At 40.5% G+C, this 24258-nt stretch overlaps 7 protein-coding genes across 10 annotated transcripts; 3 read left to right on the top strand and 4 right to left on the bottom strand.

Moving 5' to 3' along the window:
- The first annotated feature begins 166 nt into the window (after positions 1-166).
- On the top strand, positions 167-1810 carry LOC140793852 (probable pectinesterase 68). Of its 2 annotated transcripts, none has more exons than XM_073145599.1 (4): positions 167-457; positions 556-745; positions 953-1398; positions 1501-1810. In XM_073145599.1, the coding sequence occupies exons 1-4, from the start codon at positions 207-209 to the stop codon at positions 1655-1657; spliced, it is 1044 nt and encodes a 347-aa protein (XP_073001700.1). In that variant the 5' UTR covers positions 167-206; the 3' UTR covers positions 1658-1810. The 2 variants fall into 2 exon arrangements, with proteins under 2 accessions (XP_073001700.1, XP_073001699.1); XM_073145598.1 differs by having other exon boundaries at positions 188-457; positions 890-1398.
- Positions 1811-1958: 148 nt separating this feature from the next.
- LOC140793853 (peroxisome biogenesis protein 19-2-like) lies at positions 1959-5143 on the bottom strand. Its single transcript, XM_073145600.1, has 5 exons — positions 4812-5143; positions 4684-4729; positions 4315-4615; positions 2568-2884; positions 1959-2149 (listed from the first exon to the last, which is right to left on the bottom strand). The coding sequence occupies exons 1-5, from the start codon at positions 4852-4854 to the stop codon at positions 2104-2106; spliced, it is 753 nt and encodes a 250-aa protein (XP_073001701.1). The 5' UTR covers positions 4855-5143; the 3' UTR covers positions 1959-2103.
- Positions 5144-5609: 466 nt separating this feature from the next.
- Positions 5610-11289, bottom strand: LOC140793812 (uncharacterized). 2 transcript variants are annotated; one of them, XM_073145523.1, is made up of 2 exons: positions 10588-11289; positions 5610-7499 (listed from the first exon to the last, which is right to left on the bottom strand). In XM_073145523.1, the coding sequence occupies exons 1-2, from the start codon at positions 11164-11166 to the stop codon at positions 5853-5855; spliced, it is 2226 nt and encodes a 741-aa protein (XP_073001624.1). In that variant the 5' UTR covers positions 11167-11289; the 3' UTR covers positions 5610-5852. The 2 variants fall into 2 exon arrangements, 1 of the variants encoding a protein (XP_073001624.1); XR_012110016.1 differs by lacking the exon at positions 10588-11289 and adding an exon at positions 9173-9312 and having other exon boundaries at positions 7388-7499.
- A 59-nt stretch (positions 11290-11348) lies between these two features.
- On the top strand, positions 11349-14260 carry LOC140793813 (acyl-acyl carrier protein thioesterase TE3, chloroplastic-like). Of its 2 annotated transcripts, none has more exons than XM_073145525.1 (5): positions 11349-11770; positions 12680-12780; positions 13064-13173; positions 13746-13841; positions 13930-14260. In XM_073145525.1, the coding sequence occupies exons 1-5, from the start codon at positions 11547-11549 to the stop codon at positions 14044-14046; spliced, it is 648 nt and encodes a 215-aa protein (XP_073001626.1). In that variant the 5' UTR covers positions 11349-11546; the 3' UTR covers positions 14047-14260. The 2 variants fall into 2 exon arrangements, with proteins under 2 accessions (XP_073001626.1, XP_073001627.1); XM_073145526.1 differs by having other exon boundaries at positions 11424-11770; positions 13792-13841.
- A 1194-nt stretch (positions 14261-15454) lies between these two features.
- LOC140794384 (putative expansin-B2) lies at positions 15455-16954 on the top strand. The gene is made up of 4 exons (XM_073146396.1): positions 15455-15617; positions 15706-15818; positions 15900-16087; positions 16639-16954. The coding sequence occupies exons 1-4, from the start codon at positions 15455-15457 to the stop codon at positions 16952-16954; spliced, it is 780 nt and encodes a 259-aa protein (XP_073002497.1).
- A 1436-nt stretch (positions 16955-18390) lies between these two features.
- LOC140793233 (zinc finger protein ZAT1-like) lies at positions 18391-21481 on the bottom strand. The gene is made up of 2 exons (XM_073144600.1): positions 20239-21481; positions 18391-18546 (listed from the first exon to the last, which is right to left on the bottom strand). The coding sequence occupies exon 1, from the start codon at positions 21140-21142 to the stop codon at positions 20258-20260; it is 885 nt and encodes a 294-aa protein (XP_073000701.1). The 5' UTR covers positions 21143-21481; the 3' UTR covers positions 18391-18546; positions 20239-20257.
- Positions 21482-22930: 1449 nt separating this feature from the next.
- LOC140794386 (expansin-B3-like) lies at positions 22931-24048 on the bottom strand. The gene is made up of 3 exons (XM_073146397.1): positions 23886-24048; positions 23501-23804; positions 22931-23267 (listed from the first exon to the last, which is right to left on the bottom strand). Exons 1-3 carry the CDS (start codon positions 24046-24048, stop codon positions 22931-22933), a joined length of 804 nt encoding a protein of 267 aa, XP_073002498.1.
- Positions 24049-24258: the final 210 nt, after the last annotated feature.

The raw sequence follows: 24258 nt of genomic DNA on the forward strand, positions 1-24258 counted from the left end.
GTGCCAGCTCAGATTTGCCACGCTGGAGAAAAGAATAAAAACTGTGACCGTTGGCCCGACCAACATCCCTAATGAATACAAAAAGGCATTGGATTGTATGGTTTCCTCCTGCACGTGAAGACTAACTCCTGTACTATATAATTGGTTCACCTACATCTCAGTCTTCAACTCTTCATTTCAACGCCAAACAGTAGGGATTAGTAGACATGGGAAGTACTGTAAACATAGTGATCTCCCTCTTCGTCTTTCTACTTCTCTCACCAACTTCAAGCCCTTGCGAGATGAACCCAACCACCAAATGGCATCACCACAGATGGATCAAGCCGATCGGCCAACGCACGATTGTCGTCGACGCGAGCGGGGCCGGCGATTACTTGTCCGTGCAGGAGGCTGTCGACTCCGTCCCGGAGAACAACACGCAGAGAATTATCGTAAAGATCAAAGCCGGGTCTTATATGTAATAATATATCTTAGCTGATCATGTCATTTTAGATGTAGCACTACGATTATTATCTAATAATTAACTTTTTGTCTAACTGTTTGGTGGTGAGATAGAGAGAAGGTGGTGGTGCCGGCGACGAAGCCGTACTTGATGTTCAAAGGCGAAGGTCGAGACGTGACGTGGATCGAGTGGCACGACCGGGCCGGCGACCGGGGGCCGGATGGACAGCAGCTGAGGACTTACAACACGGCCTCTGTAACTGTTTTAGCTAATTATTTCACTGCTAGAAATATTAGCTTCAAGGTATGTAGTAGTTTCATTGGCTGGCTCTTCTACTAGTGCTCAAAGTGCAAGACAGCAGAGAGACCAAATGGGCTTAAGCTAGGATTGTAATCTTTGTCGCCCTACATCCATCCGACCTCTTTTTGAATTTTGATAAGCTTAAAGTTGCAGAGAATAATAACTTATAGGAGTACTACTTGTCAAACACTTTGTGTGAACGATGAACAGAACACAGCTCCGGCACCACTGCCCGGCATGGAAGGATGGCAAGCGGCGGCGCTTCGCATCTCGGGCGACAAGGCGTACTTCTCCGGCTGCGGGTTCTACGGCGCGCAGGACACGCTCTACGACGACGCCGGCCGCCACTACTTCAAGGATTGCTACATTGAGGGATCCATAGACTTCATCTTCGGAAATGGAAGGTCCATGTACAAGAATTGCCAGCTCCATTCGATCGCGACCCGGTTCGGGTCCGTGGCAGCGCAGAACAGGAACTCTCCCTGCGAGAGGACCGGATTCGCCTTCGTAAACTGCACGGTGACCGGCACCGGGAAGCTGTACGTCGGCCGAGCAATGGGGCAGTACTCGAGGATCGTCTTCGCGTATACTTACTTCGATGACGTCATCGCTCCCGGAGGGTGGGACGACTGGGACCACACCAGCAACAAGGACAAGTAATTCACCTTCCCATTTGGGTTCTTCCGATGCAGAGAGAGAGGGATTCATAACTCCATAATGGAAAGCTTGGAATAATTCTTATACGTTTATACTTGCAGGACTGCCTTCTTTGGATTGTACAAGTGCTCAGGCCCTGGTGCAGCTGCAGTTCATGGCGTTTCATGGGCTCGGGAGCTTGACTTCGAGACTGCTCGCCCTTTCCTGGTCAAGAGCTTTGTCAACGGAAGGCATTGGCTAAATCCCACAGATGCCTGACCCCGTCTACTGTGAAGAACCCAAACAAATTTCTAGACAATAGTATACACATTCATTTGATTCTTATAGTTGTACTTTTCAAGCCATCCAGTAATATATAATTAAGCATGCATTCCTTTTATTAATGAACAGCCCACCTCAATTCCTTCTTTAGCTTTGAGTTCTCTGCTTGAGCTTTCATCCATCCTATATGTACCAGTAGCAAATGTGACTCAACTGAGCCATTACAAACCACAGAACGAAGAAAGGAACAAAGCATTAAGCTAAAAAAGAAAAAAAAAATCTTGATAAAGACTAGCAATTATCTTCAACAAAGTATTAAGCTAATCAATTAGAAAGCACTGTTTTTCATACAAAAAATTGGAACGCAGCGAACATGAAAGTACAAAACTTATTAAAGTCAAGGGAGAGACATGTTTGCCAGTTGTAATAATCAATGTGCCATCTCACATAATACAACAATTCGGTGCAGACTCGAGCATCTCAGGTGATCTGCAGAAACCAAAAGAGATCGCAGATTCAGTGTGTGTGTAGAAAATTTAGCAAAGATATATCATGTAACTTCTAAGGTTCTTAGAGATATATTTGCTGCAATAAAATGAGCAAACTACAGTAACTGAGCAAAGACGCTGATTCTCTGAAAACCATAACAATGTAACTTTCACTTTTTCAGTTACAGTAAGTCACAAATTATACTTTGCTATACTCTGCTGTGACTCTAGTGGTTAGTTGTCATATGTTCTCATACGGATATCACAATTTTAGAAGAAGAATGAGTCTTAACTTGATGTATATCACAAGTTTAGAAGAAAACAGAGATTCACACAGATCATAAAGAGCAGATAATAATAGAGAAGTTTTAATAACTCAGAACTTTCTGTAATCACAAAGAAGAGAACATGGTACTCACAATTGGCCCAGATTGCTTAGATCAAGGTCAGGAGCAAGCTCTTGGACGATGTCATTGGGAGGTTGGCCACATTCCTGCATCTTTTGCATGAGCTCAACAACTTTAGGGAAATTATCAGGTTCTTTATCATAAACTTCATTCAGCTTTAGTATGAGTTGATATTGGTGATAGTAGCGATCGTATTCTTCTTGACTTAATCCATTTTTGTGCTTCTCCAACCACTTTGGATATCTTTCCCCAATTTCCTTCATAGGTTCATACAGAATCTCCTTAGATAAAAGTTGTTGCATCATGGTTTCTACAATAGATTCCATGTCCTACAAAATATGAAAAAGAAAAAGATATGTAAGTAAAAGGGATAAACAAACCAACAGAAATAAAATAAAAAACTGCAATATCATAGAATGTGATATGGGATTGACTTTGTGAAAAAAAAAAATATCAGAAATCAAGTATAAATTTTAAATTTTAAATTTTATGTGCTTTTTGTGAGCAATAGACATTCCAAATAGAAGACCATTACCGTAGAAATGGTTAGGATTCTAGCAAATATAGTAATATATGTTTATGTTACATAACATTGTTCTAATGGATCATAAAACATACAACCCTGGTCATACAAAATGCCTTGTCAAATTAACAGCCAACTTTAACAGTTAAATGCCTTTACAAAGCATATGAAAGCTTCTTTTCTTACTCTATCATTCCAAATTGGTCAAAGGCGAATCATGCATATCAGTTTAGATGTAGGACCTTAAGTGCTAGACCAATTGCTACTTGCGTCACTAAACTGTAAACAGTCGTTCACATTCGTCGAACCATATCATGCACTGGCACCACCAAACCTCAAAAACTGACTGCATTTTATATATGATATAGATGTTCTAAATAACCGACGTACCATCATAAATATGCGAGGTGTAAGTGATGATCAATGGTACTGTGGATTTTAGCTACTATTGAAACTTGCCTTTTCATTATAGTTCTAACAGAAAATCAACATTACAATGTTGTTGTCACACAACCTCATATCAGGGAAGACAAGAGGCAGGAAATTCTCTACAATATTACTCCATTTCATAACTTAGTAAGCAGGATAATGTTTGTAAATATCATATCGCAATACATGTTTGTATTAACCCCTTTATCTTCCTTCTACAAAGTTCCCATAACTTTCTTCTATATGAATTTGGATACTTCACTTTTCCCAACCACATCAACATCTAAAATGTAAGTCACACAATCAAGGGCATCCTCCATGTCCTCGGATGACCTGCCTATTGCTGTTGAGAGGCCAAGAATTTGCTGGAACAAACTACCCCATGTAATTCGATCTCAATTCCAATAAATCCCCTAGGTACAACAGCATAAACACACTCGTTGACTATAAATGATTATCTAATTAATCAGAAGGGAACCGTTTGTATTTTATAACTCGTCTTTCTCTAATCATTATCATTGCTAAATTCTGAAATTTACCTCTGTGCGTGAAGCTAAAAATTGCAAACCTTATTATGGTAGGATCCAACAACCTAAGATTGATGTTCTCAGTTTCATCTAAATCAAGATATGCATCTAATTTGACTAGATACAAACAGATTCCTAAATAAACACAAATGAAAGAACCCGATTCAATACCGTAACAGCGCTCCAAAAATTACTTGCTTTCCTAATTCAAACGAAGCCCCAAACGCCAACCATATTAAATCCAATGGCGTACGCCAGATTACGCGAGAATAGAATTAACCTGAGAACCTGCGAGCTCCTCAAATTGCTTGACGAACTCCTCGACCATGACTTCGCTATCTAAACTGCCTTCTCCCCGAGGCGGCACCGTGGCCGTCACCGACTCCAACCCTCGCACCGCCTCATGGGTCTGCTGCGTGAGCTTTTCCAGGGCCTCAGAGGCGTAGTTACCCTTCGGGGGAGCCGTCTGCTTCCCCTTCTTCTTCGCCCTCAAGTCGGGCAACCCCATCCCCAATCCCTGCACCGACGAAGACTGCCGCGATATCCCCTTCCCTTCCTTCCGATCTCCCGCATCGCCGCTCCTATCAAATCCATAAGGGATCGATCAAATTAAGCAAAAGATATTTGGGGATAACAAACAGAAGAAGACCTTGGGTTCGAAACGAGATCGAGCTTGGTGAAGTCCTCCAAAGCGCCTATAGAGAATAGTAATAAAGAAAAGCATAAGAAGGGAGAATAGATAGAGCGAAAGAGGGAGACAAAGAAATAGATGAGTACTGTCGAGGAGTTGGTCGAGATCGTGGGAAGAGGGATCGGCCATGGATCTCTCAGGGGCGGAATAAGGAGGAGGACTTATCCGGATAAACCACGAATAGGAGGGCGTCTCCACGGCCTATCCGTTAGATATCGGAAATTATATCGGTATCACCGACTAGCCGTGATAGCGGAGAGTTGTCTTCCCCTGCTTCAACCGCCCTTTCGTGCCGCGGTTTGGTCCGCGTGGTGATTGGGTTTCGATATTCTAGTGGTGGAGTTGGTCGTGGGGGTTTTCTCTGACAAGAGATAAATAAACATGTTAGGAGTTGGATAACTTTATGCGGGTGGGCAATATATCAGATTTTTGTCTCTTTACGGCAAATGTAGTGCTCGGATAAATATTTGTGGAAATCCGAATAAGAGCTAATTATCGAATCCCAAGTCGACGGACGACAGCCTTGCAATAGAAAAATACTCATCTTTCGCGATTAAGCCTTAGGAGAGGCCTTATTCTAGAATTATTCTCAGATGGAGTTGTGCCTTGGAGGATTCTTTTTACACTGATGTGGTAGCAAGTGATTGGCATCATAAGATATTTAAAATACCAACCGTCCTGTTGTTTTATCGTATCTTTGTGTATATCAAACCATATGAATGCTATTCTACATAAACAATATAGAGTTGTTACGAATATGAGAAACAAGGCCTGTAGTTTCCAGCTCCCTAATCCTCAAGAGTGGGAGAATCTGAAAGCATAATTCAAGATCGTGCAGCACTTCCAACTCTCAGAATAAAAGTCTCCAGAACTGAGAGCAGTAATTGATAATGTAATTCGTGATAATGAGAAATTAAAGTGATTAATGAAGAACGCCACGCACTGCATACCCGATTCGGTGGCTGGTTAGTTACATCATCAAGAAGAGTTTCTTTCACCAAACATACATTTAGAACTTAATAACATTTAACTAATCCAAACCAAAAATTCTCCATAAATATCTAAAAAAAGTGCAAGAAAGAAACCAAAATGGATAATTTGGCTCAACCCTGTCTCACAGGAAAGTCTTATCCTCCACTGCTAGCTTCTTCGATATTACTGGTGTTCTCTACTTTGACCTCAAGACCTGGCAAAACAAAATTGTCACTATGTAGTGTTCCATACTCTGGAGGAGGAAGTGTATCTTCAGCAGAGGTAAAATCAGCATCACCATCCGTTGAAGAAATCTCTGGAGCTGATGCCTTTGTTGATTGAACATGCTCCTCTTCAGGTCTTGGATCATCTTGTCCTGCGGTGTCTGTGGTTACAACTTCCTCACTACCAGCAGTGGGAAGATCTTTCAAATGTTCTGGACCTTGCTCAGTCTGAGACTCAAGAGCTACACCTGCAGATTCCTCAGCATTGACAGTTTGATCACCCTGTTGAAGCACATGATGCTCCAGTTGTACACCACCAGGCACATAAGCCTCTCGCTGGAGCATCTCATGACTTTTCAGGCCATAAAATAAGGGCTCTGGAGCGTTCAGTGGATAAGCAGTGGGTTGGTTTGGAGGAATGTAGACCGTGATTGGCCCATAAATACTACCTTGACTTTGAAACCGCTTGATCCGTGAGATATGCTTTTTACCAGATAGATGGCACTCGAATACAGCTAATGTGTCACACATTACGTTGCACAGGGTGCACACCCTTGGTTGCTCCCTAGGCCTCAGAGGATGTCTGCCTCGGCAAGGTTCAAAACTCCTCATCCTCTTTCCACCACGACCATACCTCATCATTTTCCGCTTTTGATCATGGCTCATATCATGCCTACTACAAACATCCATCCTTGATCTCATTGCTTGGTGCTCTGACAAAGCTGCCTCCACTTTTGGTGCATGAGAAATTGGTGCCTTGGTTCCTGCTTCCAACTCCACAGGTTCAGATTGTCCACCAGCAGTCTGGTTTTGCATCTCACTTTTCGTGCTCTTCTCTGCCACAAATGATAGATCTTTCGTTCTTTCTAATGCAGCAGATCCTTTGGTTGTATCACTAATCTGAAAAGAGAAGATCGCAGGTGTCATGCTTCCTGAAGAAGCAAAGGATTTGTTCTCTTCACTATCTTGATTAGACAGAACAACAGGTGGCATCTCATCTAATGCAGCATACATCTTTTTGGTTTCATCCAATTCAGAAAGCTTGTTTCCTCCAGTATTTGAAGGGATTAATTCAGTTTCAACCTTAGTTTGTAACTCAGCCACCAGTTTCTGCTGAGCTTGTATCTCTTGCATTCTCTGCACAGTTCTCTTATGTCGCTTTCCATTCTTGTGCTGTTCCAGAATTTCCAGACTGTTACAGTCAACCCTACAAATATCACACCATGCAATTGGTAGGAGAGGACAGTGTCGTAGCACCGGAGCTGACACATTAACTGCTGCCGGCACTTGTGATGATGTTTGTCCTGGTTCCTGCTCAGCCTCTGCCAGTAATGATTCCTCTGCAACTGATGCTGGAGTGGTATTGGATGCAGCTTTGCCATGGGTAGAATGAAGAAACTGCCTACCACCACCCCTGCCACTTTTCCCTCGTCCTCGCGCTCTACCACGAACTATGGGAGGACCTCCAACATTTTGCCTTTGAGGTTGATGTCCAAAATTTCCCCTACCACCCCCACGCCCTCGAAAAGGCCGACCACCCCTTCTGCTGCCACCCTGGAATATGTTTCTACCACCAATCTGTAGAAAGTCTAACACTTCTCAAATTGAAAAAGAACTAATTGCATATCAACAAATTAAACAATAAAAAATGCATATTCCACTTGTTTTTTAATAACAGATAACAGAGAGCTATTTTTTATGAAAGATTTTCTATTGAATTAGAGAAGTTTCACTCGTAGAGGTTATTTAAGATAAAACATGAAATACCGTTGATAAAGTGCAAGATATTAAAAAACAATTAGAAGATAAGAGCTTCTCTATTTCCACCATCCTATCAATTCTATGTGCATTACAGAAATTCAAAATATCCAACTTATTAATAATTATTGCCAACTAGAAGTGCTATTATTTCTCATTCTTCAATCAAACCCTTCATAAAATTCCAAGAAAAGAAAAAAAAAAATGGCTCTAACCCATTAGATGATGTTTATACTTTATACCAGCTATTTCTAATATTTCAAGGCTTACAAGTGCATATGCATACATACCATGCTTTGATGGCCATACATCATACAAATATATAGCTTGTAAATTAACTTACGTGCGAATGTTTCGCACATCATCTCCAGATATCTACTTCAGTAACTCCCATCTCAAATGCTAAAACGCCAAATTCAATATAACTCCAGTGAACAACAAGCATGGGTAAAAGACTAGCAACTAAAATATGCTAAAAATGATGGAAAAAGGGCCAAAGTAAATTACCAGAAGTAAAAGCCATTGCCAAAGACTAGTCAAAGACTTAGAAAAGTGTAAATCTTACATTCTATCAACAAGCAGTAAAACTTCATATTCTCAATTGATCCTGATGAAAAGATTGCCATTTTTGGTCCATTCCTTAACTCAACTGGTATATGTAACTTGGAGTTTTAATTTCATATAAGTGTACAGTTTTATACACAAGTATCACACTTCACAAAACCCTTAGTTTCTAAGAAGATGCTCTGGTATGCCATTCTAAGTCTTAAAAATAGATAAAAGAGGGCACACTAGGAGACTAAAAGAAACCACTCATAACATGTAAGAGACAATCGGCTTCAAACACAGCACAGGGACAAAATTAACTGCAGCATACTCAATGTAGTCATTCATGTGGGTCTTTGTTTGTATGGTTCATCTATACTGTATACACTTACATTTAACTCTTAAAAATTGTCCACTAATTTAACTACCTATACCAAACTTTTAAAAAATTAGAAGATGTGCATGTCACTTTCTACATGAACGACTAATAGATTTCCATCCAGAATACACAAAAGATGTCCCATACAAGTAACCAAGAAAAAGATTGTTGAAACTTCAGACCATTCAAAGTCAGTACATAAGAATAAAAGAGATCATGTGGTTCTCCGTCAGAATCACTAAAATATTTCCATGAGCAATGTCCAAGAGCTCAGACTTCCCCAAAGGACTCAACTAGATTTGATGAGGCTCCATCAATGAAGTTGAGATCCTATTAAAAGTTTGCAGATACAACAATCATCCGCATGTCTCTCCACTGATGCAACCTTTCTGACCAAATCAAGTTTGCTATCCTGAGGTTAAATCTTGAACCCTGAACATGGCGACATACCCAGGCTTCACCTCACCAGGCACATCGATATACCAATGTTACCAGTTAGGTTGAATTAACTGGTGAACATCGTCTTTGATATAACCCAAGAATTAAAATAAAGAAAAGGAGAACCAACCGATTTGCATCACCAAGCATCTATGTGTACTCCTGGTCACATAATTGAATAAACTGGTGAACATCCTCTTCGACAATATCCAAGACTCAGAGCACTTGCTGCAGCATACCTAGCTCCGGATATAAGAAGCAACCTTCCTCAAAACAATCAGCTGTTAGATAAGCTAAAAGGAAAATGGAAAAGGAAGGGAAAGGAAATTAGAGAACACACTAACTGAAACGGAGTAGCAGGCTAGCAGATCATGATGATACTTACCATTTGATTTAATGGCTAAAGAGGAACAACAACCACAGGTATACCATATTCTGAAAAAGGCATTAGAAATTTGACTTACAGCTGAAAAGATTATACCCATGTTGAAGCTTAGGGTGTTTAGATGCCTAGTTTGCTATACAATGCGAAGTTAACACATTGTTGTCTGGCAGATTACAAGATGAGTTGCATAATGCATAACCGGGAAAGTACAGCCCAGCAAGTTCAAGATATTGCAAATCATTTGGAGGCAGTTGCAATATCTATGAGAGAATGATGCCAAAGATCAAGATGGATACCGGAAATTATTACTTGACAATGAGTACGAGGAATAATTTCCATATAAATCTGATAAGCTTGCATAGCATTCTAGGGCATCAAATACTCCAGATTACCATGTTGTGCAAGGCCAAGGAGAAGATGGATGAATTCAGAAAGGCCTTAGCACAACAGCCAAGAAAATTTGTCATATGGCAATTAGTATAAAAAAATCCACTACCTAGTAGAAGCATGTGTAGATAGATGCTTCTTATACAGACACAACCATGTCTGCGAGATTGGGCCCTTTTGCAAGAATAGATCCATTATTAAGCAAAAAGTAGCCTAACTATGAAGACATTGTCATCAAACCAGATTAAAAAATATTCAATCATCTGCTAATCTTCAAATGAACTCAATGTGCATCAAGCACTAGTAGCACCTCAGTGGACGTGAGTATCAAAATCTTCAAAATAGCATGCCTGATCCATCAAGCAAAATGCCTTCAATTGCCGTGCCATATGTCAGGCCGAGAACTTCTCGATTCATGATTATTGCACATTATCGGACAGACGTAGACCTAAATATAGCAATTAATAGCCAAATAATGGAAATTCACAGGAACAGACTTAGAACATGGATTAATCTCTCAGTCTTAAGAAAATATACGCCGTAAAAAAAAAGTATTCTCGTGGAATTTGATCATGCCAGGAGGGTCAAAAACGATCCAAAGCACAAAAGACCAACTTAGCAAGAAAAATATATCTACGTAGCAGCGGTAAAGATTCCACAAGGAACAGAGCCAAAAGCAAACCCTAACCTAATAAGGAATCAAGTCCGGCTCATTTAAAATTCCAACTGACCTAACTAGGGCAAAATATCGGAAAGAAGGAAGCATCACATACCCCCGGGCGTATCGGTGCATGCATCTGATGATGCTGTGGATGATAGAGATGGTACGGCGGGGGAGGCGTCATCCTCCCACCCTTCTCGTGCCACTGCCGCTCCGGGATCCCCGCCATTGCGCGCTCCGCCGCTTCCATCGTCCCGGCGAACTGCGTCAGCTGCGACAGCGCCGCCACCGCCGCCGCTGCTGCCGGGTTCAACCCCAGCGGCACGTCGTACGCAGCCGCGGGCTGATCCTGTGATGCCACGTGTCCCTCCACGTAGATCTGTCCGGAACCTGGTGGGGCGGCGGCTGAGGCGGAGGGGGTCGGGGTGGGTTCGGCGCCTGGAGGAGGAGGTTGGTAGGAGGAGGAGGGGCAGGCATGGGGGTAGCTTTGGGGGTAGTATTGGGGATGGTAGGAGGAAGGGTCGTAGTGGTGGTAGTAGTAGGCTTCGTAGGCTCGGGTTTGCGTTTGGGTTTGGGGTTGGGTGGTGTCGTAAGGCTGGGACTCGAAGTCCGGCGGTTGCTGTTCTTGTTGTTGGTATTGTTGGTATTGTTGGCATTGCTGCTGTGGGTCGGTGAGGGCGGAGTAGTTCATGGCGGAGGAGGAGAGGAAGGACCGAAGGAGACACCTCTGGGATTCCTCGCGTTAACGTTTTGTTTTCTCTACGGGAAAATTATATCGTACACCCTTTCTTTTACGTTATTATTTTTTACACCTAATCATATGGGCTTCAAAAGTTCAGACTTTGCATCTCGTAAATTCATTGATCTTATTTCGTGTTTTTGGGCTTTTATTGGGCCTTTGGTAGCATAATATTACACATCCAACTATTGCCACGTCATCCAATCAGGTGCGTGATTCGCCTGCCTGTCGTGAATACAAACATTTGATGCGAGAATCCGAACCGTTCCTTGCTGGAAGGACGCCAGTGACGAAATCGGCGGCTAATCTCCTACTCTCCGACGATTTCCACAATGCCACTCCGTTGCCTCGTTCCTAACGCCGCCATCGTCTCCTCCCGGTTGATCGTCGACAGCGGGAGGACCTCCCATCTTGCCGCGGCGGCCTTCCAGATCCCACGTCGCCGCGTAGTTCAAGGTTGCGGCGGAGGCATCCTTTCGTGTCCCCGCCGACCGTGGCGTCTTGAGGCCGTAGCCGCAGGAAGAACACAAGATCCCGCTACCAATGCGGATTTGAGGTTATCTCCTTTGCATTTTCCTACTTTTTTTTTAAAACTTTCTTAGATCGCTCAAGGTTCTCGGCCAAGCCTTTACTTTTCCTTTGCTTTGCCCTTTCCCTCGCTTCTCTCATCCTCTTTGGGGTTCTTTCTTTGGGTGTTACTCGAGGGTCCTCTTGCTTGCTGTAGATCTAGTTTCTTATTTTGGTGAGCTTTTCGGATCTTGCATTCATTGAACGTTTGATTTTTAGTATCTAATCTGATGGAATCTCGTCGAGGTTATAAAAATCTCGAACTTTTCGTTTTTTTTTATCGGAACTATTAGCTCTGTCCGAGTAAAAGTTGTGTTGCTTGTAGTTACGATAATTGTTCCCCCATGCTTTAAGATAGAGACTAAATACTCTTTTCTTGCTTTGTTATTGATCTCCATATCCGTGGTTGAATACTTGAATGACTTCCTGAAGATTGAATAGAACGATATATAAATAGAATTGAAGATCTATCATGAGATTTATTACTTGGTTTTGTGGTAGTTTGGTACTTCTGTCACATTATTGCTCTCCATTTGCACTGTCTCCCTTCTACTGAAAAATGTGTCATTACTTACTATTTCTAGTCTATAACAATTTGTTTATCTTATAGAAGTCCATAGGTTTTTCAAGAGGAACCTTTGCACAGAATTTTACTTGATTTTTTTTGTTTTCACTACAAAAGTTCTACAACTACTTTCTGCCCCTCTCTCACTTATGAAGATCGTTGAAATTTTAATCTTTATGCTACTTCATCTAGGTGGATGATTCAGTTGAACGGTAGATTAGTTTAGCTATCATGGTTATATACTCTATTTTTCTTTCATTTACTTGTTAAAATACCAGTATAAAGCTTGGATGGATTAAGTTAGGTACTTATCATTTCTCCTTTACTTTTCAGAACAGATAAGTTTTTTGAAGTGGAGCTTAAAGTCCGAGACTATGAACTTGACCAGTATGGAGTTGTTAATAATTCAGTTTATGCTAGTTATTGCCAGCATGGTGAGTATTCTCATGAACAGTGTTACTGCATGCAATTACTTAATGAATGGGTCCTGTTGCATTTCATGGCTGAAGTATGTTAGTCTGTTCTGATAAACGTATATCTGCATACCACTTGTAGATGTAAAAACAGTTGCAAAGTTTTTTACTGTTTTGATTATTTTTGTTGCCACTCATACATTGCTGTATGTGTGCATCATATTGCTCTCACAGAGGATCTTATTAGTATTAAGAATGAATATGTAAACAACTAGAAAGGTTAAATATTTTTTATACTGTCCAGGTCGTCACGAGTTACTTGAAAGCATTGGCATTAGCGCAGACACAGTAGCGCGCAATGGCGAATCTCTAGCTCTTTCAGACTTACACCTGAAATTCTCTGCACCTTTAAGGGTATGTTCCACTTTAAGATGTATATGAGGTTGCAAATTAGGAAATTTTGTAACAAGAATCTCATAGTACTTTAATTTTCTACTCACTCATGGAACAAAAAAGCACAGTTTTCCAGCATATTGGTAAAGAACATTATGAGGTGCATCGTTATACCCTAGTGGGACCAAGGAGAGTGACTAGTAGGCTGTTGTTGCCTAAGGACGTGATGTATGTGAGGCAGGGTTCCCCTCCTTGTATATGGTGTCATGGTGGAAGAGATATATTCCAATGGTTATAGGTTCAAGACATGAAAACATTCTCATTTATATTGAGGGTACTGTTTCAGAAAACTTTAGTGCCCAAGACTGCATTGGCAGGAGCCTTGCACCTAGGATAACCTATTTTAGCATGCCCATGGGATGTCTTGTTAAATTGGTTTTGCAATTCTACTGCATATGAGCGCAATTATTTATTGTAAGATGAGATTTGTTTGCATGATTCTTTGAGCACACCATTACTACCTCCAAGTCGGTTTATTTTGGTAATCATACTAACTATAGAATTTCTTACATAAATTTCTCTTGCATTGCTAGAGTCGTGATAAATTTGTTGTGAAAGTGAGGCTCGTTCGCATTTCAGGGGCACGCATATTTATCGAACACTTTATCCATAGGCTGCCAGATAAAGAGGTGTGCGGTGACCTATTTATTCTCTTCTGCTCCTCTGCTAATTCATCTTATCAATCTCCGTCACATCTTCCTCTTCTTGGTATTTCAGCTTATTTTGGAGGCAACAGGCACTGTTGTTTGCCTTAACAAAAGTTACCGGCCTACTCGCATACCTTCAGAGTTTTCAACAAAATTATTGCAATATTTCTCGTCTGAGGATCCTTGATATTATTTGTTATGTTGACTGCTAAGGAAGCTTGTAGTTTTTGTGTTTGTTGCTGGTATACTTGTTCATAGTATACTTTGTATCGGATTTTGGTTTAGAATGCTTACCTCTGGCCTTCTTAGGGAAGAGGTTGGGTGTTTTGTTTCAATGAAACAGGCATAGTTCTGCCTTCTTTTTTATTAAAAAAAAAAAAAAGGAAGCTTGTGAAAGGAAATAATGTCAATTGGACACTTTGCTCTGTGTTGGTTTCTCTTTCCTCTTCCTCTGTTTTGCTCGTCACATTGCTTCCTAATTGAGGAATTTATTCGGTATCTTCTGGTGTTACCTAGGTATATCTAAGACCATAAGGATGACAGACATGAGAAATGCAAATAAAATCCTCATTGAATTGAGTTGAGTCTTCACTGTTTTTCAAGTTAAATACATAGGATTTATATATGGATGTATATCGCCTCTAAAATAATCAACTGTCATAGGGAAAAGGATATTCTCTTTTCATCGAGTTGAAATCGTAAATATATTTCTCTAGCTGAATCATATATAACCCTCAAGTCTACCAAGCACTTCATAAGGAGTACTATATATATAAGATACTTTAGGAGAATATAATACGCAAATAAAAATTTGGTTTCTTTTCAGTTGTGATGAACAAAAAATACTCAAAAGAAATTGAGGGGTAAATGATCAGATAGACATACCTTGTAATTTGTAAGTGGGTACCAGACTAGATTTGTAGTAAATCCTGACACCAAATTCTCTTATTTGTGAATATTTATACCAAAAAAAAGGCACAGGAACTTGAGTGGTTAGCTCACGTCCTTTTGATGCTTTCTTGTTCTCTTCTACCACTTTTACGTGACAAAGAAACCACATGAAGAGAAATATCTCCATTAATTTTTGGTAATCTAAAGTCTCTAACACAAGTTATGTACATATACTTCTTTAACTGGGTATATAAGATATGACTTGAAACTGACTTGCCATATCCAACTAGGCTTGAAAGTAACACCACATAACATTAGAAAGTGATCATAAACATAAAACTGCAACTAAACCTCAGCATAGGGCTCACATTATATACAAAAGTTGGTACTAAATAACTACTAAACTTGTGAGTTGTGATTGCTTCACATCCTATGCAAAGGTTAATGCTAAAACTATCTTTGGGCAAAAATAAAACTTAGAAGGAATGGATATTTCTATATCATTCTTGTGTTCTAATAGGATAGCAAATTATTTGTCCATTACTTATTTCTCTTTCCAAAATTATTTTAAGAAAAAAAAAACTTCATGGAATTAAAATACAATCTTTTATCAAAGTATGAAACTTTTAATGAGATACTATTAAGAACTTTCAGTTTAAATAGTCCTGGCTCATCCCTGCAATTAATAAAACTGTATCAAAACCATGGACTACTTCTCAACCACAGTGGCATTCTTAGCCATCCTCTCCTCCATTAATCTCTGCACCTCATCAAACACCAATCACTCAAACCTATCCACCTCTTCCTCGACTTGGCTTCCAGCCGGTGCCACGTGGTATGGAAGCCCTAATGGAGCTGGAAGCGATGGTAATATCCCTATTAGTCTTCAGATTAACATAACAAATGAAACTGTACACATATTCTAATACGTAAATTAATTAGTTAACTTTGTTAGGCGGTGCATGTGGGTATGGAGATGCAGTGGAGAAGCCTCCCTTCTCCTCCTTCGTCTCAGCCGGAGGTCCTTCTCTCTTCAATTCAGGCAAGGGATGTGGTGCATGCTATCAGGTAGTACATGCATGATGGCATCACATGCACGTATAAATAGTTAAAGAGTTATAATATTGTACGTATGGTCATGGTGATCAGGTGAAGTGCACGGAAAATGAAGCATGCTCTGGCAAGCCCGTGACCGTCGTGATCACTGATGAGTGCTCTGGATGTGTCGCCGAGAATGTGCACTTCGACATGAGCGGGATGGCGTTCGGAGCCATGGCGAAATCCGGCGAAGCTGATGAGCTTCGCAACGTAGGGTACCTCGCAGTCCAACACAAGCGGTAAGGAGGTAGAAGAAAAGGGATAATTACAATTAGAACTCTGAAATTTCCCAATTGACGCATAGACCCTTTCAGGAGACGTTGGCCTCCGAAATAATGCTAAAATTTTCTATTTAAAAAATGACACGTGGAATCAATTTTAAGCTCTTTCGAAATAAAATTAACCCAATTATTAGAGAAAAATAAAATAAAAGTAAAAGTAAAATTAACATAATTATTTGACATTTTTTAAGAGTCTTTCCATAGTTTAAAATGTCAATATGTATTAAAAAAAAATAACACTGTGTATTAAAAATGGAGGAGTATAAATGCAACAAAAAAAAAAAAAAAAACCTAGATGATATTAGGTACACATCATACGTTTCTACTAATCACAAATAGAGCCTTGTCATTCAAATATTTCCTCAAGAAGAAGTCCTCTAACACTACATCACCTCTACTTGCAGTAGAAAAAAAAAAAAAAAAAATATATATATATATATATATATATATATATAACTAACAGTGTCAGAATATATATCTCTAAACTTTATCCCAACCATTTTCTCTAGGGTTGCATGCAACTACCCAGGATTCGACGTGGCCTTCCGCGTCGACGCCGGCTCGAACCCTAATTACTTCGCCGTCCTCATCGAGTACGAGGGAGGAGACGGCGATCGCGCGGCGGTGGAGCTCATGCAAGGAGGAAGCAATTCCTGGTTCGCCATGCAGCAATCTTGGGGTGCAGTTTGGAAGTTGAATTCCGGACCGCAGCTGCAACCACCCTTCTCTCTACGGCTAACGTCACTCACATCCCACCGGACTTTTCTTGCAAATGATGTTATTCCAGTAGGGTGGCAGCCCGGACAAACCTATTGGTCTAGTTAATTCGCATTAATAATTGTGCTTATTCCCTTCTATTATTCCTGCATTCTTGAATAAATAAAAGGGAAATTATATTTTAATCTTATAGAATTCTATTTGTGTTACTTTATATCCAAACTAAAATTATTATATTTTTCGTCATAAACCATAGTCGAATTTAAAAATATTTATTAAAAAATAATATTATATATAATAGAATAAACCGCAAATCACTTGGTTTTGCATATGTACTCTTAGTACCTTCAATCTTAGATAACTGGTAAAATTTAAGCATTAATTTAAATTATAAAAAAAGGATATCCTTATTATTATTTGCATAACTGTTCGGTCATAGATATCTATTTTGTTCATTTATTAAAATTAGTAAGATTCTATTTATTGTTATCAAAAGAGTAATCTAAAAGATATCCATAGCAAAACTATAAACTTTAAGATATATGGGCACCGTTTTCATCTATGCATCTTCAATTTTTTTTTATATCCACATAAAACCTTCTGAATTAAAATATATACATATATATATATATATATATATTCACGTAATTTTTTAAAATTGAGAATCTATGTAGGGAGAAAAATTAATTAAGTTTGAAAAAGAAAACTTATTTCAAAATATGAACAGTATTATCGTCATCGTGAGCAGTAATGCAAATAGGACACTGAAAATTTATTCCAGCGGCCATTCGTTCCCATATAGTAGAGGTGTTACGTGTACCAACCTGCTCCTCGTAACAGTGAACGACATTTGGCTATTTATTGTTGGAAGGATTTTGAACACTGGAGCTCCCTTTGCTGTAAGCCTGTAATTAATTTCCACCAGTTAGTCCGACAGTTGCTCACCAATTCTAACGCCTAAAGTTATTTAATGTAGCTGTTAGTTTTTCTACTCCAAAAACTATTTTTTAAGAATTTTTATAAATTACACCTTATATTTTACTTACTTTATAATTTGCACCCCGGTGTCTTTGAGAATTTTATAAACTCCTAATATTTTTTCCTAGAATCCTCGTTTAACATTCTGATAATATTATTTTAACTAACTAGTGTCAACCAAATTATTTAAATACTTTTATTATTTTCTCTCATTTTTTATTTCCCTCTATCATTTTCTCTACCTACCTCATCGGGGACTTTACTCATCATTCCCTCCTTTTCTTTTTCTTTTTTTTTCTCTTTGGGAAAGAGAAAAGATATAGATAATTTGTATATTTATAAATTATTTTATATATTATAATAAAATATTTATTTTTTAGTACCATCTAAGTTAATGTAAGATGTTAAATAAGAATTATAGAAAAAAATGAGCCTAGTTATAAAATTTTTAAATACAAAATATAAATTATAAAATAGATAAAATATAGAGTGTGATACTTAAAAAAAATAAATTCTTTTATAAGGATGGACTAAACCTTTTAGGGTAGTGCTCAACTTATCACTCTTGAAATCTTTCAAACAAATTACAAGTTGAGATCACCAAATGGTCCAATAATCTTCTCAACCGCCAACTTTGATTGGGGCCTTTCAATTCATAGCAGTAGAGATTGACTTTGTACTACGCGTGCAGTGGAGGTGGATAAAGAAAACCAATTGAGTACCTGTGAGTATGCAGCCCACTTGAAATCATTAGTAAATTTAATTAATCTCTTAGTTAAGCCAATAATATTTTATTAGTTATGATTTAAGAGAAATATATAAGCAAATTAGCTTTGGAGGGATGTATAAGTAGATAAGAGATTTTAGAAGGATATACATGCTAAAAAAGAAATCCAAATCCATCAGTTTGATAATCATCAAAGAGAACCCAAAGACAAGTGTCAATTTAAGTCCTAAACGTGTATGCCCTTCTTTTCTCTCATTTTCTTCCTCCTTCGGGACCCAATCACATCGAGTTCATACAACTTTACAGGTGTTAATTGATATGAGGGCAATCCGATGTTAGCGTATTTTGACATAGTGACAAAATTACCCTTACAATTAGTAGCCCGTGAGGGCGGTGGGTAGTGTGTATACCCCATGGCAGGGAGAAGGGTAGAAACGGAAATTGGAACAGCTTCTACTCACTCTCTCGTGGAGTCGTGGGATGCGCAATTGTCACAGTAGCATGTTCTAAACGCAACCCACGAAAATTCCATGGATCTTTCCGGGAAGCAACTTTGGAAACAAGATTAACAATTTGTATATATACTACTTAAAACATTTGACTCTTTTCTGAGTACCCCTTGAAGTTTATTGTTACTGAAGAATAATATTTCGTACAAAAGCTATGCACGCAAATTAAGAGACTTCGGAGGGGTTTTCATGCAAAAGGCTCCGAAAGAGACCACCTCACAAGCGTCCATCTCAGCAGTCCAACCGAGATCAGACGTACCACCCCGAAGACCACGTGATGGCCCCACGGGAAACCCATCCCACCCACATCGTCGATGCTCTCGATGCTACGTTTTGACCCGGCCTAAATCTTAATCCCATCTGGGCCCACTTCACAACTGCCCAATTAGGAGAGGAGGATTAGGACTAATTAGTCTATTACTCACCATTAATTTTTTTTTCGTACAATAGGCAGCAGCCAAGACTACTTACTACCTCACATTAATTCCGTGTTAAATTGTTAATTACCATCATTAACGCCTGGCAGAGAGACATAACACCAGATGGCAAAGAGAAAGCGGTCCACTGGCGAAACGTGGAAGCTGGGGTTGGAAGAATCGAGTCTTTAGGGTCCAAAAGGAGGAAGTCGTGGGGGAAGTGGGGGAAGTGGAAGCTAACAACAAAACAAAAGGGTGAAGGGAAACGGAGCCAAGAAAAGAACGAGTACTGGCGACAGGAGAGTCTTGCAGCAAATCCCATTAAATTTAACTACCCCAGCCTAATTTTTTCTAAACTTTTTCATACACATATTTGATCGAGTATAAAAATATTTATAATATACCACTATGTAGTTTTCTTTTTCTTTTTTATTTTATTTTTAAAGGGTACTACTATATAGTACTGATAAATAAGAAAGTGCGTATAAAAGGAATAGTTGAGGAATTATATAAGATGGAATTGGCAGTTGGAAGAACAGCTGGAAACTGGAAAATGTTATAATTAAAAGCAACAATCTAGCTAAATTAAACTGGGAGTTTTCAGCTGTTAAGCAACTCAAGAACACAATTACTGAAGAAAAACAAATGGAAATTAGGAATTGATATGGACACGGAAGGAATCAATAAGTCACAGTTCAAACCAATTCCAATGTCGAAAAAAGATTTGGACTTTTTTTTTTCTTTGTAAACTTCTCCTCTTACCTTGGATCGTCATCTAACTTCATCGACTTGCGACGAACTCGGCATCGGAGATGGCGGAGAGCTCGAACTCCTCCTCCAATGGAGCGGGGAGGTTGAGATCGATCGAAGTGAAGCCGTCGCCACTGTACTTGGTCGGAACGGGGGAGGGAGGTGGAGGCGTGGTTATTATAGTATTGGAGGAAGAAGAGAGATGCGATCGCTTGTGGCCACCAAGAGCTTGAGCGGAGCCGAATAGTCGGAAGCAAAAGGGGCATTCGTGGGTTTTACGACATAAATCGGCATTGATTTCAGAGAACTCGGAGCCATGGATTTGGGATGGAAAGCACCCACCTTTGGACTTCTTGTGGCTTGCTCTGTGCCCACCGAGAGCTTGGTGGGATCGAAACACCCTCTTGCACACGCCGCACTGGTATTTGCTTTGCTTTCTATTCCCCTCCTCCTCCTCCTCCTCCTCCTCGTCTTCCTCTGTTTCCGAGTTAGGCTTGCTCCAGAGCTCGATTTCCGAGTTGCGCCTCTTCCAGGAGTCACGGGAAAGCATCATGAGCGAGATGGCGACGTCCTCCTCGGGATTCGCGTCGGAGACCGAGCTCGCGGGAGATGGGTCCCCCCGCCGGCGCCGCCGGTCGGACCGGCGGCCGCGTGGCGACTCGGCGTCGCTCTCCCAGTCCTGGAGGGCCATCCGATCAGCGAACTTGAAGCTCTTCTTCGGGTTCTCGCGGAGGACGTAAGCGGGGATCCCGTCCTCCGCCACCGTAGCGTGCTCCTCCAACGCGGCCGAGGTGGAGGCGGAGGAGGCGGGGGAGAGCTGCGGCTTGGGGGCTGTCACGTGGGAGCGCATGTGACCGCCGAGGGCGCGGCCATTGGAGAAGCGGCGGAAGCAGAGCTTGCAAGTGTGCTTCTCCATGGAGAGAGAGATGGGGGCGTGAACAATTCCTTTTTCTTTAGGGGCTATTTTGCATAATACCCTTTGAAGAAAGGGAGGAAGGAATAGAAGGGAGAGAAGAAAAGGAGTAGGTCACAAGCATTGTTCCACCAAAGCCCACAAGAAGAAGAGAGGGTCAGGATCAGGGTCAGAGAGAGAGAGATAGAGAGAGAGAGAAAAGAAGAAGAAATATATTAATAGAATGGATTTGGGTATAGTATGTTATTCTTTTCCCTATAGTTAAAGAGGTAAGGGGGTGGAATCTAAATTCTCTACTTTGGAAACGCTTATTCCTAAAGTCATGCATCCAATACATGCCATGGAGTTATTGGCTCCCATTTCATCTCTTTCCCATTCATCTCCAACTAGTGTTGCTCTCAATTTGTCACACCAATTCACACTCGATTAGAGACAAAAGGATGCATATTAAAGTTAATTAGGTAATAATGGTGATGGTAAAGGGCATTTTGGGGATTCTAATAAGTCGATACATTCTCTGCCATTTCATAATGGAAGTATTCTTTTTTTGAAAATATTTTATTATGGAAGTAAAGTTGAACTGCTGGAAGTTTGTTGTGGCAATGGCAGCTGAGCAACTGCAGTTTCCTGCAACCAATGTACTTGGCAGCCCGTGATTGGCTGCAGCATCATGTAGCTCTCTCTTAACCTTTTCTTTAGGAATAATTCTTGGAGTCCACTTAACTAATATTCATAATATTTCCCATGTATTAATTACTATTTCCCCTTGTTTAGTTACAGAGAATTCTAGCATTACTCTCTCCTATATATTAATACGAATTGGCAATAACTTTTCATTAATAAAAAAAAATTATACACTATTATATATATATATATATATATATATATGTATCAAATTATGATATAAAAAATTGAGTGAAATTGCGGGAATAAAATAAAAAAAATCTATGGGTGGGATAAAATGGCGTTCTGTTTGGGATTAGGCGTCGACCGAGTCAAATTTATCCAGTTAGAGGAGAGAGACCGCGCACGAGTGGCACGTGAGGCAGCTCCATTTCCGCTGGATTTATGAACCACGTATACTAGTCTCCGATCCATGCACTCCCAAGTCGAAGCCACGTGCGCGACGTGCAGCGTCGCACGTGGACGGGGTAAATGAGCACTCTTGCATCCATATCTCCACCTTCCTTGCACGAATGTTAATGCGACATAGAAATTTTTCCACGTCAAAATCAGTGGTCTCTTTCTTGTGTTTTGAATTTATCGGAGGGGTCAAGTGGATAAACTGCTGCTGAAATTTCTGTGAGTTGGAAAGGATAAAAGACACTACTGGTTATGGTTGCAAGTAGAGGTTTAAACTAGCCGATGATCGATCTCGAACGGAACCGAGTTCGAATAGAGCTGCGAAATCCTGGCTCTATGGATAAGACGATCAGGTCCATGTCCGAGCTTATATCGGAAAATTATTCTAAATGTTCTCTTCGAATACATACATAATTATTTAAGTTATTTTGTTATTTATGATAATGACATGTTAACGACTTTATGTATTTAACCGCAGAATTTAAATGAAACCAGTCTAGTCTGATCGTTTAAAAAGAAGAAGGGAAAAACATTTAGGCGATCACTCGGATGCTTCCTTTCCACTTCTTAGTAATTATTCTTTAACATCAACCTGTAAAACATCTCAACCCACCAAAGTAATACAAACTCAGCTGGTTCACATCTCACCTCAACAGACTCCAACCATTACAAGTACACATCCTTTTCCTACCCCAACTTAGCAATTAATTAGGAGTAGATGTTGAAGTTAACCTTAGATCGATAGAGTGTGTTGGGTTGCCAGTTCGCCGGAATCACGTTGTTCGCGACGAGGGTTTTGCGGGATGTCAGCGTGGTGACTCGGATGGAGAAGGGGCCTCGGAGTGGACGCTTCGAGTCCAATCTCCAGATGGCGCCCCAGGATTGGCGCAATGGGGTCCACCGTCCTGATCCGGCCTCCATGAGGTCGACGGATGAGAGGTCTCCGTCGCCGTTCAGGAACTCGACCAGGACGGCGAAGTAGAATGGGTTCGAGCCCTTCTGCACGTGGAAGCCCACGTCCAAGCCCGGGTATCTACATGGCACTCTGCCAAATAGCCCAATCAAAAGAGAGAGACTTAGTTAGTGAGTTTGAGATAAAATAAGCCTCTTCGTAAAAATCGATGCCGTAACGTTTGTTTTTTTTTATACAGAATTTAGGGTTACTCGCTATTTCACCCGTAAATGATAAATATTCATATAATAAGGTGCTAATAATAACGGGAGAAAAAGATGGGATACTTTTTATAAATTTCCAACACACAAAAAATAAAAACTCACCTGGCGAATTGTATTGGGATTTTTCCAGCACGGCGAAGCTGTTCGTCTTTGCCGGGCAACGCCATCGACCCGAACGCCGTCCCGCTCATGTCGAAGTGAAACTGCGACTTGAGGCAGACGCCGCCGAGGCAGGCGTCGGTGATGACGATCGTCGACGGCCTACCGGAGCATGCCGGGTGGTTTGTGCACTTCACCTGATAGCAAGCACCGCACCCCTTGCCGGACTTGAAGAGAGCCGGGTTTCCACATGATGTCATAGATGAGAATGGAGGCATGTTCACATTCTTAAACCCACATGCACCACCTATATACATACATCTCCACTCCTATGATTAACTCCATAACCCAAGAAAACTAATCGTAATTAAGGCGAGTAATTACTTACCATTATCTGCAGGCCCTGCTCCGTTGGGCTTTCCATACCAAGTTGCACTCGCTGCGCCCCAGGCTGAGGAATTGGAACAACTGCAAGGGTTCACAAGAGCGAGCAAAGCTACCAAAGCAACAAAGCCAAAGGTGGAAGATGACCAACTAAGAGTAACAGCCATTTCCTCTCCTCTAAGGCTCTAACTACTACTAATCAAGAGAAGAAGTAGAGAAAGTAGAAGAAGAAGAGATTGAGGAGAGGGAATGGTGGAGAGATTGATGGGTTTCAAATGATGCAGGAAGGGAGTGATATTTATAGTTGTGTAACGTATAACCGACGTGCATTCATCTGAGGCTCTCTCCAAATATAGATAGAATTGGTTCCCCAAAAA

The sequence above is a fragment of the Typha latifolia genome, chromosome 8 (genome assembly GCF_019914945.1).
Source record: "Typha latifolia isolate L0001 chromosome 8, TyphaL0001v2, whole genome shotgun sequence".
Taxonomy (NCBI): Eukaryota; Viridiplantae; Streptophyta; class Magnoliopsida; order Poales; family Typhaceae; genus Typha; species Typha latifolia.

Excerpts from the sequence above, each read along its gene's own strand:
- LOC140793852 (XM_073145598.1), top strand. The coding sequence starts at position 207 with ATGGGAAGTACTGTAAACATAGTGATCTCCCTCTTCGTCTTTCTACTT. Across the intron at positions 746-889 it reads CTAGAAATATTAGCTTCAAG|TTGCAGAGAATAATAACTTA; the intron begins GTATGTAGTAGT and ends ATAAGCTTAAAG. Across the intron at positions 1,399-1,500 it reads CACACCAGCAACAAGGACAA|GACTGCCTTCTTTGGATTGT; the intron begins GTAATTCACCTT and ends TTATACTTGCAG.
- LOC140793853 (XM_073145600.1), bottom strand. The coding sequence starts at position 4,854 with ATGGCCGATCCCTCTTCCCACGATCTCGACCAACTCCTCGACA. Across the intron at positions 2,885-4,314 it reads AGGAGCTCGCAGGTTCTCAG|GACATGGAATCTATTGTAGA; the intron begins GTTAATTCTATT and ends CATATTTTGTAG. Across the intron at positions 2,150-2,567 it reads CTAAGCAATCTGGGCCAATT|ATCACCTGAGATGCTCGAGT; the intron begins GTGAGTACCATG and ends TGGTTTCTGCAG.
- LOC140793812 (XM_073145523.1), bottom strand. The coding sequence starts at position 11,166 with ATGAACTACTCCGCCCTCACCGACCCACAGCAGCAATGCCAACAATAC. Across the intron at positions 7,500-10,587 it reads ATGCACCGATACGCCCGGGG|ATTGGTGGTAGAAACATATT; the intron begins GTATGTGATGCT and ends GACTTTCTACAG.
- LOC140793813 (XM_073145525.1), top strand. The coding sequence starts at position 11,547 with ATGCCACTCCGTTGCCTCGTTCCTAACGCCGCCATCGTCTCCTCCCGG. Across the intron at positions 12,781-13,063 it reads TGCTAGTTATTGCCAGCATG|GTCGTCACGAGTTACTTGAA; the intron begins GTGAGTATTCTC and ends TATACTGTCCAG. Across the intron at positions 13,174-13,745 it reads AATTCTCTGCACCTTTAAGG|AGTCGTGATAAATTTGTTGT; the intron begins GTATGTTCCACT and ends TTGCATTGCTAG.
- LOC140794384 (XM_073146396.1), top strand. The coding sequence starts at position 15,455 with ATGGACTACTTCTCAACCACAGTGGCATTCTTAGCCATCCTCTCCTCC. Across the intron at positions 15,618-15,705 it reads TAATGGAGCTGGAAGCGATG|GCGGTGCATGTGGGTATGGA; the intron begins GTAATATCCCTA and ends TAACTTTGTTAG. Across the intron at positions 15,819-15,899 it reads GATGTGGTGCATGCTATCAG|GTGAAGTGCACGGAAAATGA; the intron begins GTAGTACATGCA and ends CATGGTGATCAG.
- LOC140793233 (XM_073144600.1), bottom strand. The coding sequence starts at position 21,142 with ATGGAGAAGCACACTTGCAAGCTCTGCTTCCGCCGCTTCTCCAATGGC.
- LOC140794386 (XM_073146397.1), bottom strand. The coding sequence starts at position 24,048 with ATGGCTGTTACTCTTAGTTGGTCATCTTCCACCTTTGGCTTTGTTGCT. Across the intron at positions 23,805-23,885 it reads AGCAGGGCCTGCAGATAATG|GTGGTGCATGTGGGTTTAAG; the intron begins GTAAGTAATTAC and ends GTATGTATATAG. Across the intron at positions 23,268-23,500 it reads ATCCCAATACAATTCGCCAG|AGTGCCATGTAGATACCCGG; the intron begins GTGAGTTTTTAT and ends GCTATTTGGCAG.